General features: G+C 39.1%; 1 protein-coding gene across 1 annotated transcript in view; it reads left to right on the top strand.

The window, feature by feature from the left end:
- LOC104928232 (contactin-associated protein-like 5) overlaps positions 1-9,725 on the top strand; it is a gene marked incomplete at its 5' end in the record, with an annotated part of 70,068 nt that extends 60,343 nt beyond the window's left edge. The window contains 3 exons of the mRNA XM_027276931.1: positions 3,212-3,415; positions 4,693-4,767; positions 7,317-9,725. Of these exons, the coding sequence (XP_027132732.1) occupies positions 3,212-3,415; positions 4,693-4,767; positions 7,317-7,513 (476 nt within the window). The remainder of the gene's footprint in view (positions 1-3,211; positions 3,416-4,692; positions 4,768-7,316) is intronic.
- Between the last annotated feature and the right edge of the window lie 3,204 nt (positions 9,726-12,929).

Genomic DNA, 12,929 nt, shown 5'->3' with positions numbered 1-12,929 from the left:
TGCGTATTTGTGTGGACAGGGCCTAAGTTGTCTGGTCCTTGAGCATGGAGAGTGTTTTCCCCTCCAGGTGTTTGTCTTGTCTGAGTGTCATCAGTACCTCTGGGATTGAATCTGAGTACTGAGTGGTCCCTGAGTGTAGAAGTTTTAACGTAGATTATATATATCACCATAATCTAGGACTGATAGAAAGACTACCTCAACTTTACTTTTCCTGTAATTCTGAGTTTTGGCCAAATACTTACATATCTATACTCCCTCAATATTACCTGTCATAGGTCTAGGTAGAGGAATCACTTCAATTTTCATTGTTATGCTGACGACACCCAATTATATTTATCAATCAAGCCTGATGAAACCAATCAGTTAACTATACTCCAAACATGCCTTAAGGATATAAAAAGTTGGATGACCTACATTTTTTTAATGTTAAATCCAGACAAAACTGGAGTTCTTGTAATTGGACCCAAACACATCAGAAACTCTCTTTCTAGAGACTTAGTTACTTTAGATGGGATCACCCTGGCCTCCAGCTCCACTGTAAAGAATCTTGGAGTTGTTTTTGATGAGGATTTGTCCTTTAACATCCACATAAAACAAATTTCAAGGACTGCATTCTTCCATTTACATAACATTGCAAAAGTCAGACGCATTGTCTCTCAAGTGGATGCAGAAAAACTAGTCCACGCATTTGTTACTTCAAGGCTGGACTATTGTAACTCTTTGTTATCAGGCTGCTCTAATAAGTCTCTTAGCACTTTGCAGTTAATTCAGAATGCTGCACGTGTTCTGACAGAAACCAAGATCAGAGATCACATCTCTCCCATTTTGGCTTCCCTGCATTGGCTACCTATTAAATCTAAAATAGAATTTAAAATTCTTCTCCTTACATACAAAGCTCTTCATGGTCAGGCACCATCTTATCTAAAAGAGCTCATAATACCTTACTACCCCTCTAGAACACTGCGCTCTCAGGACGCTGGGTTCCTTGTGGTTCCTATAGTCTCCAAAAGTAGATTGGGAGCCAGAGCTTTCAGCTATCAGGCTCCTCTTCTGTGGAACAAACTACCATTCTGGGTTCAGGAGGCAGACATGGTCAACACTTTTAAGAGTAGACTTAAGACTTTCCTCTTTGATAAAGCCTATAGTTAGGGCTGGCTCAGGTCATCCCTTAGTTATGCTGCCATAGGATTAGACTGCCGGGGGACTCTCCCTCCCCCAGGGTTATGCCTAGCCAGGCACGGTATTGGTTGTAGATGCAGTCACATCTCCCTTACCAACCCCCCCCCCTCTCTCTCTCTTCCTCTCTCCCTCTCCCTCCCTCTCCCTGCTGTGATCCTGCACGACGTCCACTACACATATTATTACTGTCATTATTGCTACCATATCTGCTACTGTGGTCATTTTATTATTCATTGTGATTCATTGTCATTTTGTCAGTCATTGTAATTGTACAATATGTTTGTGTTAATTTGTCCTGTACACATGACATCCATTGCACGTCTGTCCGTCCTGGGAGAGGGATCCCTCCTCTGTGGCTCTCTCTGAGGTTTCTTTCACCTTTTTTCCCTGTTAAAGGTTTTTTGTGGGCAAGTTTTTCCTCACTCGAACCGAGGGTCTAAGGACAGAGGGTGTCACTCCCTGTACAGATAGTAAGGCCCTCTGAGGCGAATGTACTTTGTGACTTTGGGCTATACAAATAAAATTAATTTGATTTGATGTGATTTAGACCAGCTAAAATGAATAACTCTTGCTTTAGAAAACGTATGTACTTTGTTTTAAAGGACAGGTGTGTAGAATTAGAAAAATAGACATTTGGCAGTGAAGTTGCAAAGTTAAGGGAACTGAATAACCCTTGCCTCACACTTCCAAGCATGTAGGAGAACCTATGGTGGCCACAAAACTCACTAAAAATGTGCAAGGCCCTATTTAGAGCCAGTGTGTAGTTTGTCCATCCTTGGCAGTTGTAGAAACATGGTGATTTAACATGGTGATTCAACTCTGTAAAAGAGGACCCGCTCCTTCTGTTAGAAGACTCATTCTACAGTAACATACTTATGAATATTATATTCCGTTTCTGCTATGTGTTCCCAATAGATCCCCCTAAACACAATGGTTCTTTAAGGGTAACTTTTCAATAAATTTTTCAACCTGGGCCCTAATTTCCCATCTTTCTGTGTCACAGTTTTTGAAAGTATGTCCTCAAGAAGTGCTTGTTTTTGCCACTGACATGCTCAGATTGTTATTCTAAGTGTCTGACATTATGGAAAGGTTCTTTGACAAAAAATTAGGGATGCACCGAAAATTCGGTCACCGAAAATTTTCGGCTGAAAATTGCCCAAAAGTGGCGGTCCGCTTCAGCCGAATAGTAAGGCCGAATAGTGGCGTGACGCAATTGATGCAATGAAACAACGTGCGCGGTGATCTGGTCAGGGTTGCTGATTCTTTTCTCATTCACACACAATAAACCCACGATGCAGGATATAGGAAAAACACAGGCAAGAAATACATCATACACTGCTCTTTAGCAAAGCTATATACTTCTCTCTACATTATGCGTCTCACACATGCGAGGTGCGTTCCTTGACCGTCGGAATGACTATGATGCGTTCACGAACGTGGAAAAAAAGGAAATTCACCGGAAATATAATAAAACTAAATAGTATTTCTTTCAAGTACTGTACAAATTAACAGTGATTAAAACAACATGGGCTTTCTAACAGTATAAATGAAATAATTATACTAACTGGAAATTCTACTAGAATATTTGAAGGATATTAAATAAATTCTATTATTTATTCTAGGCTATTTATGCAATAGTAAAAAAAATAGTGAAAAATTTAACAACTACATTTCATATTCGGTTTCGGTATTCGGCCAACCATTTAATTTTTATTCGGTTTCGGACGGAAATTTTTTTCGGTGCATCCCTACAAAAAACGGTAATGTACACATTGTAACAAGAACAAAAAAAATCAGCCTGACCTCGATTTGTCTTTCCACTGTTCCAACAGTCACAAGTTTTGGTTCATAATACCGTGAACATACCAAACATTGATTCTTTCACCATCAGTGTAAATGTGTTTAGTTCAACTCCACCTTAATGGAGGGAGTTTCATTAAGAATTCGCCTGCAGTGCCAAATCTGCACAATTCTGGCATTATTTTGTCAGTGGATCAGTTTAATCCTATATCCTGTCTGTCTGTCTGTCTAGGAAGAGACAGCTTCCAAGAGGAGGTGGTTCAAGCAGGTTCGAAGGGTTTCATTGGCTGCCTCTCCTCAGTCCAGTTTAATCACGTGGCCCCTCTGAAAGCAGCACTGCTGAATCGAGGGAGCTCATTGGTCACCATCCGGGGTCCACTGGTCCAGTCAAACTGTGGAGCGCTGGCAGATTCTATCACATCCCACAATCTGCGAGGTAACACACACTGTCAGTCAAGCAGCTACATTCAACCAATCAAAAAACCATTATCAAGTACGCAAATAAACTACCTGAAACTCTTTGGTGTTCCTCCAAGCTGGAAGTCTGTTGTTGCTGATCGGCTCCTGCTGGTCACCACAGAGCAGTTTCACTATTTCTGTGTCACTTCAGTAGACTCGTATGCAGTGTTATGTTTTTGCACCAAATGCCCAAATAAACGCAACAGACCAGACTATTACTTGAGTAAATGTACTGAGGTACATTCCACCACTGGCCAAGAACACTAATTATTTCAAGACTAAGATGGCATATATTGATCTACATAGAGTTGAACTTTTTCAGAAAAACCCCAAACACATTGAGCCGATAAATCCATAGAGAGTAAGAACAGCACAGAGGAAGCTGCAGACCCACAGAAACAACATCACCATGGCATGAAGTTACTACGACCAGAAATATTTTTAATTAAGAGTCCACTGCCCAAGTGGATGTGTAATTAATGCACACATTTGAGGTCTTAGCTCCACATCTACACACAAATGCATTGAGGGTGGTGTGCAGTGAATGTATTCATAGTACATTAGTGAGATGTCAACAGGCAATTTGTAACTACTTTTTGGCAGCCAGCAGCTACTTTCTGGGAAGAGTGCTGGAAACACTTTTCCCTGCAGTGTGTTCTTACAGGATGACTAATGTTTGTTGGGTCAGATCTATCCAGTCAGAGGCAAGAAAAGTAACAAAGAATGTAGAAGAAAAAGGTTCTAAACCAAATTCCTTACATGTCCTACCTACCTATATTTTGATTGATTTAAAATGTAATTGTCATTATTATTTGAAACTCCTTAATAAAGGTTATTGATCTTCCATCTTTTAAACTGCCTTTTCAGAAGTTCCACAGACAATTGTCTGAAGTAGGCTGCTCATCTTTCAGATATTTCTACATTTTATTATTGTGTTATCAAGAACAGTTGAGGACCCAAAAGGCAAACATGAGCCAGAAAAACAGAATAATTGAAAACTGTTAAAGTTAGTTAAAAGAAATAGCAGGTTCTTTGAGATCAGGAGTAGTTGGGGGGTCATTGATGAGGGGGTAGGTAGGTGCAGGGCAAGGGTCCTACCATAATGTCAATACATTTCAGGTTTAACTCAGAAATGAAACCTGTATACTGGAAGGTGTGTGTCATTGTCTTTTACCAAGCAGTTTACATTGCGGAGCAACAGAGAAAAAACAGCACAGCATACAAACACTGACTTTCTAACTTCTGCTTCTACAGATCAAGTTGCAACAACGAATAAAGATAAGGAGAAGCAGGGAGGTGATACCCAAAGTGATGTGGCTGTAATAGCAGGTCTGTTCTCTTCTTTTGTTCTTACTTATTTGGCTTTTTGGTTCTAGGAGTCCCATCTGTTTTTTGTCACTCTCCCTATCTGCCTCCATCTTAATTATTGCTTCTGGTCTTGCACCATCTCTGTACCTAAAACTCATTTACACTGAGGGCTCTATTTTAGTATTTGGCACAGAGCGCAGTGTTGTTTTGGGGTGGTACACTGAGGTTATTCCCTGGACTGAACTGGTTTGAGATCTTTGTTAAACGCTCTACCCCTCAGTGGCACTGGTGAGACAAAAACAAGTGCACAGTCTGCTGCTTGTCCGGTAAGAACAGGTTGACAGCTCAGTGCAATACTAAACTGGTGACTTTATTTGGTGAGAGCACAACCATTTGAAACCATCCTGTGAAAAAACACAAATCCACGTATTCAAGTTGAGTTTTTTACACTTTCATTCTGCATTTTTCACACACTGACTGATGTTATCACATAATGAAAAAAGATTTAAAAGTAAAGTAATAAAGTTATTTTTGATATTTTAGTAATGAGGACAGTGTCAGGGAGATATATTAGATCAAACTAAGGAAACATACAATTACACACAAGAACCACTCCAACCCACAAAAACAAGACAGACATGCACTCTGTTGAGTTTTTGTCCAGAGCCCTTCTGCAATTTCCTCTAATATCCTTCTGATATCCTTTAATGCTAATTTCTTGCCATAGATCAAGCATACCAGTAAGCCAAGCCAGTCCAAGTAAATCCAATCTGTCTACACGCTGTTAAATTCTTTATTTTCCTCCAAGACCTTTTTGATTTGGAATTAATAGCTAGCTATAGCTATAGCACTATTGAGTTTTGGTAAAACATAGAGGAAAGGGCATCAGGTCAGGACATAACATATAACACATTTTCAATGAGATGTTAAAACATTTATTTATTTATTTATTTGGTGTGTAATGGCTACATATGTTTGGACAAAGGAAGAGAAGAGTGGAGGGGGGCTAAAGAAAAGGTTTCAGAGCTGCGGGGTTGCCTACACCTGATACTATATCGAGACATGGATTTGTCTGCACAGTTTTGTTTTGTTTTTGTCCCAGATGAATGCAGAAATTAAAATGTCTAACTTCCTCAGGAAAAATTAAAAGTTATTACTGCCAAAGGTGGAAAATTAAACTTTGTACAAATTTCTGAATGTATCTCCCAAACACGTTAAACTGTGTTCAGAGATCCTAAATGATTGAGTTTTATGTAGTCGCATGCTGAAATACTCTACTTTTATATCCAAATTTAAATTGACTAGAAACGGGACCTAAAGACTCGAAGGCTGTAAGGATAAAAGGGTGGATGCCAGAAGATTGGTGACAAACAGCAGAAGGTTGTCTGCATACAAGAACACCCTCTATGATATATGATGATAGGAAATATGATATTGTATATTTGCATAGTTTTACAAGACGGAAAATATGGTGACCATCAGATCTTCAACATTTCTAGAAAATTGAATTTGACTTTAAAAGAATCATCATGGGGACGGTGTTTAGCTCAGTCGGTAGAGCAGCCACCCCATATGCAAAGGCTCACTGCGGAGGCCCAGGCTCGAATCCTGAACTGTGTGGCCCTTTCCCGCATGTCATTCCCCATCTCTCTCCCCACATTTCCTGTCAATCTTCAGCTGTGTCTATCAATAAAGCAAAGGCCAAAAAAATAATCTTTAAAAAAAAAAAGAATCATCATGCTCTTGGCAGGGTGTTTAATCTTACATGTTCCAGACAACACTAAGTTTCCACTGAGGAAAAGCTCTCCACAGGACTTCCGAACTGTCAGGCCTCATGATGAATAGAGCTCTGTCTTTAAATGGGATAAATGTAATGAATGTGAATATCTGTGATTACCACTTTATTTATTGTATGATGTAGCATATGCTTCTTACGGGGATGCACCGAAATGAAAATTCTTGGCCCAAACCGAAAACCAAAAATGAGGAAACCAAGGTCGAAAACCGAAACACCTAAAGAAATGATTATGTCAATTATTAGAACTATTGCATTGATAGCTATGACTGTGTACTAACCTCACAAAAGTCAAGGCATTGCATTTCAAAGAACAAATCAATTAGTATGTAGTATGAAAGTATGAAAATATTTATTTAGCACTAACATTACAACAATGCACAATATAAATTCAAAAAAAAATGTTTAACTTGACCTATAACTGACTGGTCTGCTGAAATATTCTAAAATTAAATATGTAAATAAAACACAAAGTGTATTCAAGTCAAGTGCCTTTTAAATATTTCTCTGTAGGACTTCTACAACAAAGTGCATTCAGAACAAGTGCAACTGCTGAAAGATATAACAGATAAGATATACAAAAGTTTGTTTGGTCCATCCCAGACGCACTAGGCAGGGTACACTTGACTGTGATCTGTGCCATGAAGCGTGATTAGCTGTGTGACTGCTATGTTTGGAGGCTGGTTTTAAAACATTCATAAAAAATTACGTAGTTGTTTCAATATTTGATATTACACAGTTGAGGGCTAATGTGTGTGCCTTCTTTACTCCTCAGGTGTGGTGACAGCAGTGGTATTCATCACAGTTTGTGTCCTGGCTGTGGTGACCCGCCTCCTGTACCGACAACGGACCCAGCGGACTAATGACAGCATCAAGGAGAAGGAGAACCGCCACAGCATGGAGACTGAAAACAGGACAGAGATGCACCTCCATAGCTCTGTCAGGGACACCATGAAAGAGTATTACATCTGAATACATAAGGGAGTACTTCATCTGACCACATGGAAGAGTACTACATCTGACCACATGAAGGTGGACTACATCTGACTACATGAAGGTGGACTACATCTGACCACATGAAGGTGGACTACATCTGACTACAACATGGTGGACTATAACTACATAAAGGTGGACTACAGTCCACTACAATATGGTGTACTACATCTAACTACATAATTGTGTACTACATCTAACTATATGAAGTTGGACTACATCTGACTGCAAAATGCTGGACTACATCTAACCTCATGTAGGTGGACTACATCTGACTACATGAAAGTGGACTACATCTAACTACAAGATGGTGGACTACTTCTAACTACATGAAGGAGGACTTCATCTAACTAGAAGAAAGCAAACTACATGAAGGTAGACTTCATGAAGGTAGACATCTCTCCACAGGAACGTGGACTATGTCTGACTACACAAACATGGGCTACATCTGAGTAGACTAAGGGGTTCTACATCTGACAGGAGTCAGTGATCTATCTTATACGTAAGGCAGACAATCTGCTGTTGCAGCGTTTCATATGAACACAGATCTCTGAGCTCAACACCTGCACCTTGACCAAAGGCACTGCAAACACCCAGGGACCTTCCTGCTGTGTGGACTATAAAGCAAAAACAGAATGGGGTTGGATCTTTACACGTGTTTGACGTTGCAGAAACTGTGACAAATGGAGCTGCTGTGGTTTTAAACCAGCAGATAATTGAGAGAGGGAGAATTAATTGGGAACCTGCTGCACCTCCTGAATGTGCACACCATTTTCGTACTAACTCCAAATGCTGAATATTTCTGCATTTCAGTAGAATATACTTAATGATACATGGAAATCAAAAGAAGTAGGCCTGGCCTGTTTTGTGCACATTCGCTGCCGTCTTTTTTTAGCTTGGTGGTGAATGTTGTTGTGTTGACAGGGAAGAGGAACAGGGGGCCAATACTGCCTACTGTATGAGTGCCTAATTTGCATTTCCATATGAAGGAGCTTGTTATCTTTCAGCCCACAATAAAAAATACAAAAAACAGATGGACGACAGTAGAAATTTTAATCACCCAGTAGCTCAACAGCATCAGCTATTTGACCATTAGGTGAAATGTGAAATGTTTCTCTCAGTTGAGTTGTATTTTTTGTTTGTTTGTTTTGTTTTTTTGCACTGCACTTAAAGTAGTATAAAAATCAACAGACCAGGAATAACTAATGAAATGATTAAATTACTTTCAACTCAGAGGTGTACCAAGTTTTTGGACTTACCCAGGCCAATTAAGCAAAAGTCTTCATGGTAACTTTATCTGTTCGTTATTTTTATTTATTTGTATCTTTTTTTAACATTTTACATACATGTTTCTATACAGACGAGTGACAATTGAAGGAAAATAAAGAAGTGGAGAAAAATAACAGATGCAGGTGTTACCACATAGGTGCATCACATGGTACAGTTAAGCAATGAACATCCCATCATGTTCTTTGGCATGTATGAAAATGCCAAGTCCAGTTCATTCTGGTTTTCACAGAGGCGTTATTGTAGTCATGCTGCAGTGCATAAAGCTCTCATTAAAAGGGTGAACACACATTTAAGAGTTCTTCTATAAAGATGGGGGAAAAAAGTGATCTGGTCGTATAGGTCATCCTTCAACATTTTTTCAGTGCATGCAAGAGAACGCTACAGGCCTGGATGCTGGAACCCTAGAGTGAGGGCATCTGGTGGTCTTGTTATACTGTGGGGGGCATTTTGCTGCCATGGTTCTAGCCCACTTGAACCCCAAGAGCAGTGGTTCTCAAACTGTAGGGTACCCACTGCAAGTAAGAGACGGATGACCAGAGGACAAATATGGAGAGATACTAAGTTGAATGCTTTGCTGCTGGCTTTTATTTCACTAAAATTCAACTTGATCCTATTTTGAAACATTTCTATCCTTATCAGTATGCGTCAGTGATTTGATAAACATGAATGTGAGTCATGTTTTAGTTTTAAAAGAATGCTCTTCATCTCTCCAGTAGAGATCAGAGACATGTAGAATCAATGCCAAGCTGTTCACAGACATATTGGCCAAACACACAAGACACTACTAAGACCCTCTATGTTGGTTTTTCCTCTAATTTGTCACCCGTCTGTATACATGGAGTCGTGTCATGTGATTGCTCTTCTTAATGATTTGTACAACTGCTGTTTTATTAGGGGTATATTGTAAAGATGAATAATTTAATAATAAAAGTGAATATATTCTTATCTATCTGTTGCAAAGTGGTTTTACTAGTAGTTAATAGTCAGTTTGTCAGTATGTTGACACTCCTGTTTTCCTTGCTTTGGAACTTTAGTTCTGAAAAAGGATATATTAATGGGATATTACAAAATGATATTTTAGCCAACAGTGTTCCTCCTTTGTGTCAACAGTTGTGTTCATCCCTCTCCTGTTTCATCATGACAACGCCCTCATACACAAAGCCTGCTCTGTAAAGAAATGGTTTTCCCAGTTGGATGTTGAGGAACATGACCGGGCTGCACAGAGCCCTAGGGCCGTGGCCAGAACATATTTTTAACCGAGGTCCAGCAGCAGCCACTGGAGTTGTGGAGGGAAATTGTCACAATATTCTGCAGTCCAGAGCAGAGACTTCCATCAGGAGGTGATTTTTCTTCATATGCAGCAACAAAACATGATAAAGCCAAGTACTACATGGCAGATTATTTAATTCAACACATATTTAATTTGATTAAGAATGTTTAGTCTCTCTCATTGATTAAACAATATAAACATAATATAAATATAATAATGTGACAGTATAATTTTATTATTATTATTATTATAGTTTGTAAGATTTAGAAAGATCTACTAGCAGAAATATAAAATAATATTCTTAAGTATGTTAGTAAATAATCACCTGATAAGAAGAATTGTTGTTTTTATGTTAGCTTAGAAAGATCATGTCCTCTTTCATGGAGTCTGCCATGCTTCACTGCGTCATGCCCAGAATGGACAAACGGAAAAGGGAGGGTGAGGTGTGGTATTCATTTTGTTGCAGGGTATTCAAGTTCAACACCAGATGTGTTACATACATGACGTGACAGGATCACGTGGTGTCTTTCAGTGTGGTTTTACATGTTGAAATAAAGAAATTAACAGGAGCCAGGGAGCTCAGTGTGTTATCACTACAGTGCTACAGACTTGAGATTAGTTTCTCTTTGGGATGAACTACTTTCTTGTTGGGACTGAACTTGAATGCTGACGTCAGTGTTGGACCACACTGATGCTGTTGGGAGCAAATCTCTGCAGTCAGGTTCCAACATTGGGTGGAATGCTTGAAACCAAAAGGCTTGAGAAGAAGGCCTCACCAAAGTGCACTGTAAAACAGAACCGAATTCTAAAATTTTAAGGCAAACAAATGTCAGCTAAATGGTGAATTAGGCAAGTTTCAGTACGTATTTAATTTAACCTTGTATCAATGTTGAACTGTCATTTGTCAGAGTAGTCACAGAAATCTGTGCATAGTGCCCACTTTATTTCAGATGACCTCATATCATGGAGTAACTTAAAATTGCACACTGCAACTATATAGGATGCCAGGAGTAAATTTGAGTTGTTTGACTGAGTCCGCTTTTTTGTTTGTTTTTCTAAAAATGAAATAAATGCAAAGTTACAGTGCTTTGGTAACATGCCAAGATACAATGATTTCACATTGCTGACAGACGTCTATGCACATGCTTCTACAAGCTTTAGCCTGTCTTTGCATTTGAACCTTATAAAATTAAATCTCAATACAAAGTAGTTTGATTTTAACCCAAACATCTTTAATAATTCTAAATAATTAAAGCTTATACTAAAGGAGGCACAGTCATGATTATTATATTCCATTTGTGTTATCACATTTTAAATTGTCCAACACTTTGGTTTATAAACAAAATACCTGCTAAACTCATGACATTCCCATCAGCCTCAGCTGTACTGTGTGTTCAGTGCTATTCAAAGAATGTTAGCATGGTATCATACTACATGATGATGACTATAGTAAAGATTAAAATTGTTAGCTTAAGGCACCACTGTGCCCTAAGCATAGCCTAAATAGCTACTAGCATGGCTGTGTTATGTCCAAAAAACAACAATTAACATTTGTCTTTTACTGAGACTGAGAAGGCTCATCACTCAAATGTCCCAGGTTCTAACAAATGACCTCTGGCCTGTGTGTTGCACTCATATAGGCTTATATTAAATACTATGGCTGCTTCAAGGGTGAGGGATGCAATGAACACTGCGAAGATAGAAAATAGAATATAAAACAAATTATTTTAACACCTTTGTCTGTATTACATATTAACCTGTTTATTGCATCCGTTTATTATTTTAAGTATGTACTTCTTCACAATAATAGAATGAGAAGTTTGGAGCTATTATTTATAGTTTTATAGTTTTTATGTAATGATTTTACTGTTCTGGCCCACTTATTATCAAATTGGGCTGAATGTGGTCTATGAATTAAACCGGGTTTGTACACAAAACACACAAAACAATAGATTAAACTGCCATTAAAATAGAATAAATCAAACTAGGTGAGTTTACCTTGAATCTGATGACTGTGTCTATGGACAGGCGCGCAGATAGGTTTGAGAAACTGGGGGGGACGAAGCTGCCCCCAATGCCCCCCCCCCCCCCCAGGCTGCCAGCCTGACACCCACTCTCACACTATAGTGCTCCTAAGTGCTGTCCAAAAAATCCCCACCATAGAACACAAAACATTACAGTAGCAGCTTTTTAAGAATGAATACATGAACATGGCTCAGCGGTTGCGAGTAGTCACATGAAATGGAATAATGCAAACACCATGGACCCCTCTCAACTGACTGATAATGAAACCATCGGTCCTGCTAGCCTAGAAGTGGTGAATTGTACACTTGAGACACACGGCCATCGCTTTAAGTGTTTGTTTTAAGTGTGTGAGTTTTTAGAAGAAGACGACGACTCCACACTCTTTGCTGCACAGTCCAAACGAGTCACTTGCTTGATGTGTACGCGTTGTTACACACAACGCATGCACATCAGCACACACCTCAGTAAACCAAATATTATGTTAATTCATATTTTGGTTTCCTCGTGATGCTTGAATCAGAAGATTTGAAGAAGACAAAGTTTAAAAAAAAAAACAAAAAAAAACAAAACGTTAAGCTACATAAAAGTGGGTGGGACGGATCTACGGTCATTCAAAAGTGGGTGTGTCATGACACACCTGACACACCCACTATCTGCGCCCCTGTCTATGGACAGTGTTAAGGGAATGTCTGGCCTTAACATGAACTACAGGTCAGAGAGAGGTGCAATGGTGTAAGTAGCTAAAAGCTTTTCCTCTGTCCCAGGTCCTCTCCCGACGGCGAGGATCCAATCCTGTAAATCATCCATAGG

This window comes from Larimichthys crocea, unplaced genomic scaffold (genome assembly GCF_000972845.2).
Source record: "Larimichthys crocea isolate SSNF unplaced genomic scaffold, L_crocea_2.0 scaffold714, whole genome shotgun sequence".
Lineage (NCBI taxonomy): Eukaryota > Metazoa > Chordata > Actinopteri > Sciaenidae > Larimichthys > Larimichthys crocea.
Note: the sequence above shows the minus strand (reverse complement) of the source record. Positions and strands in the feature narration are given on the sequence as shown.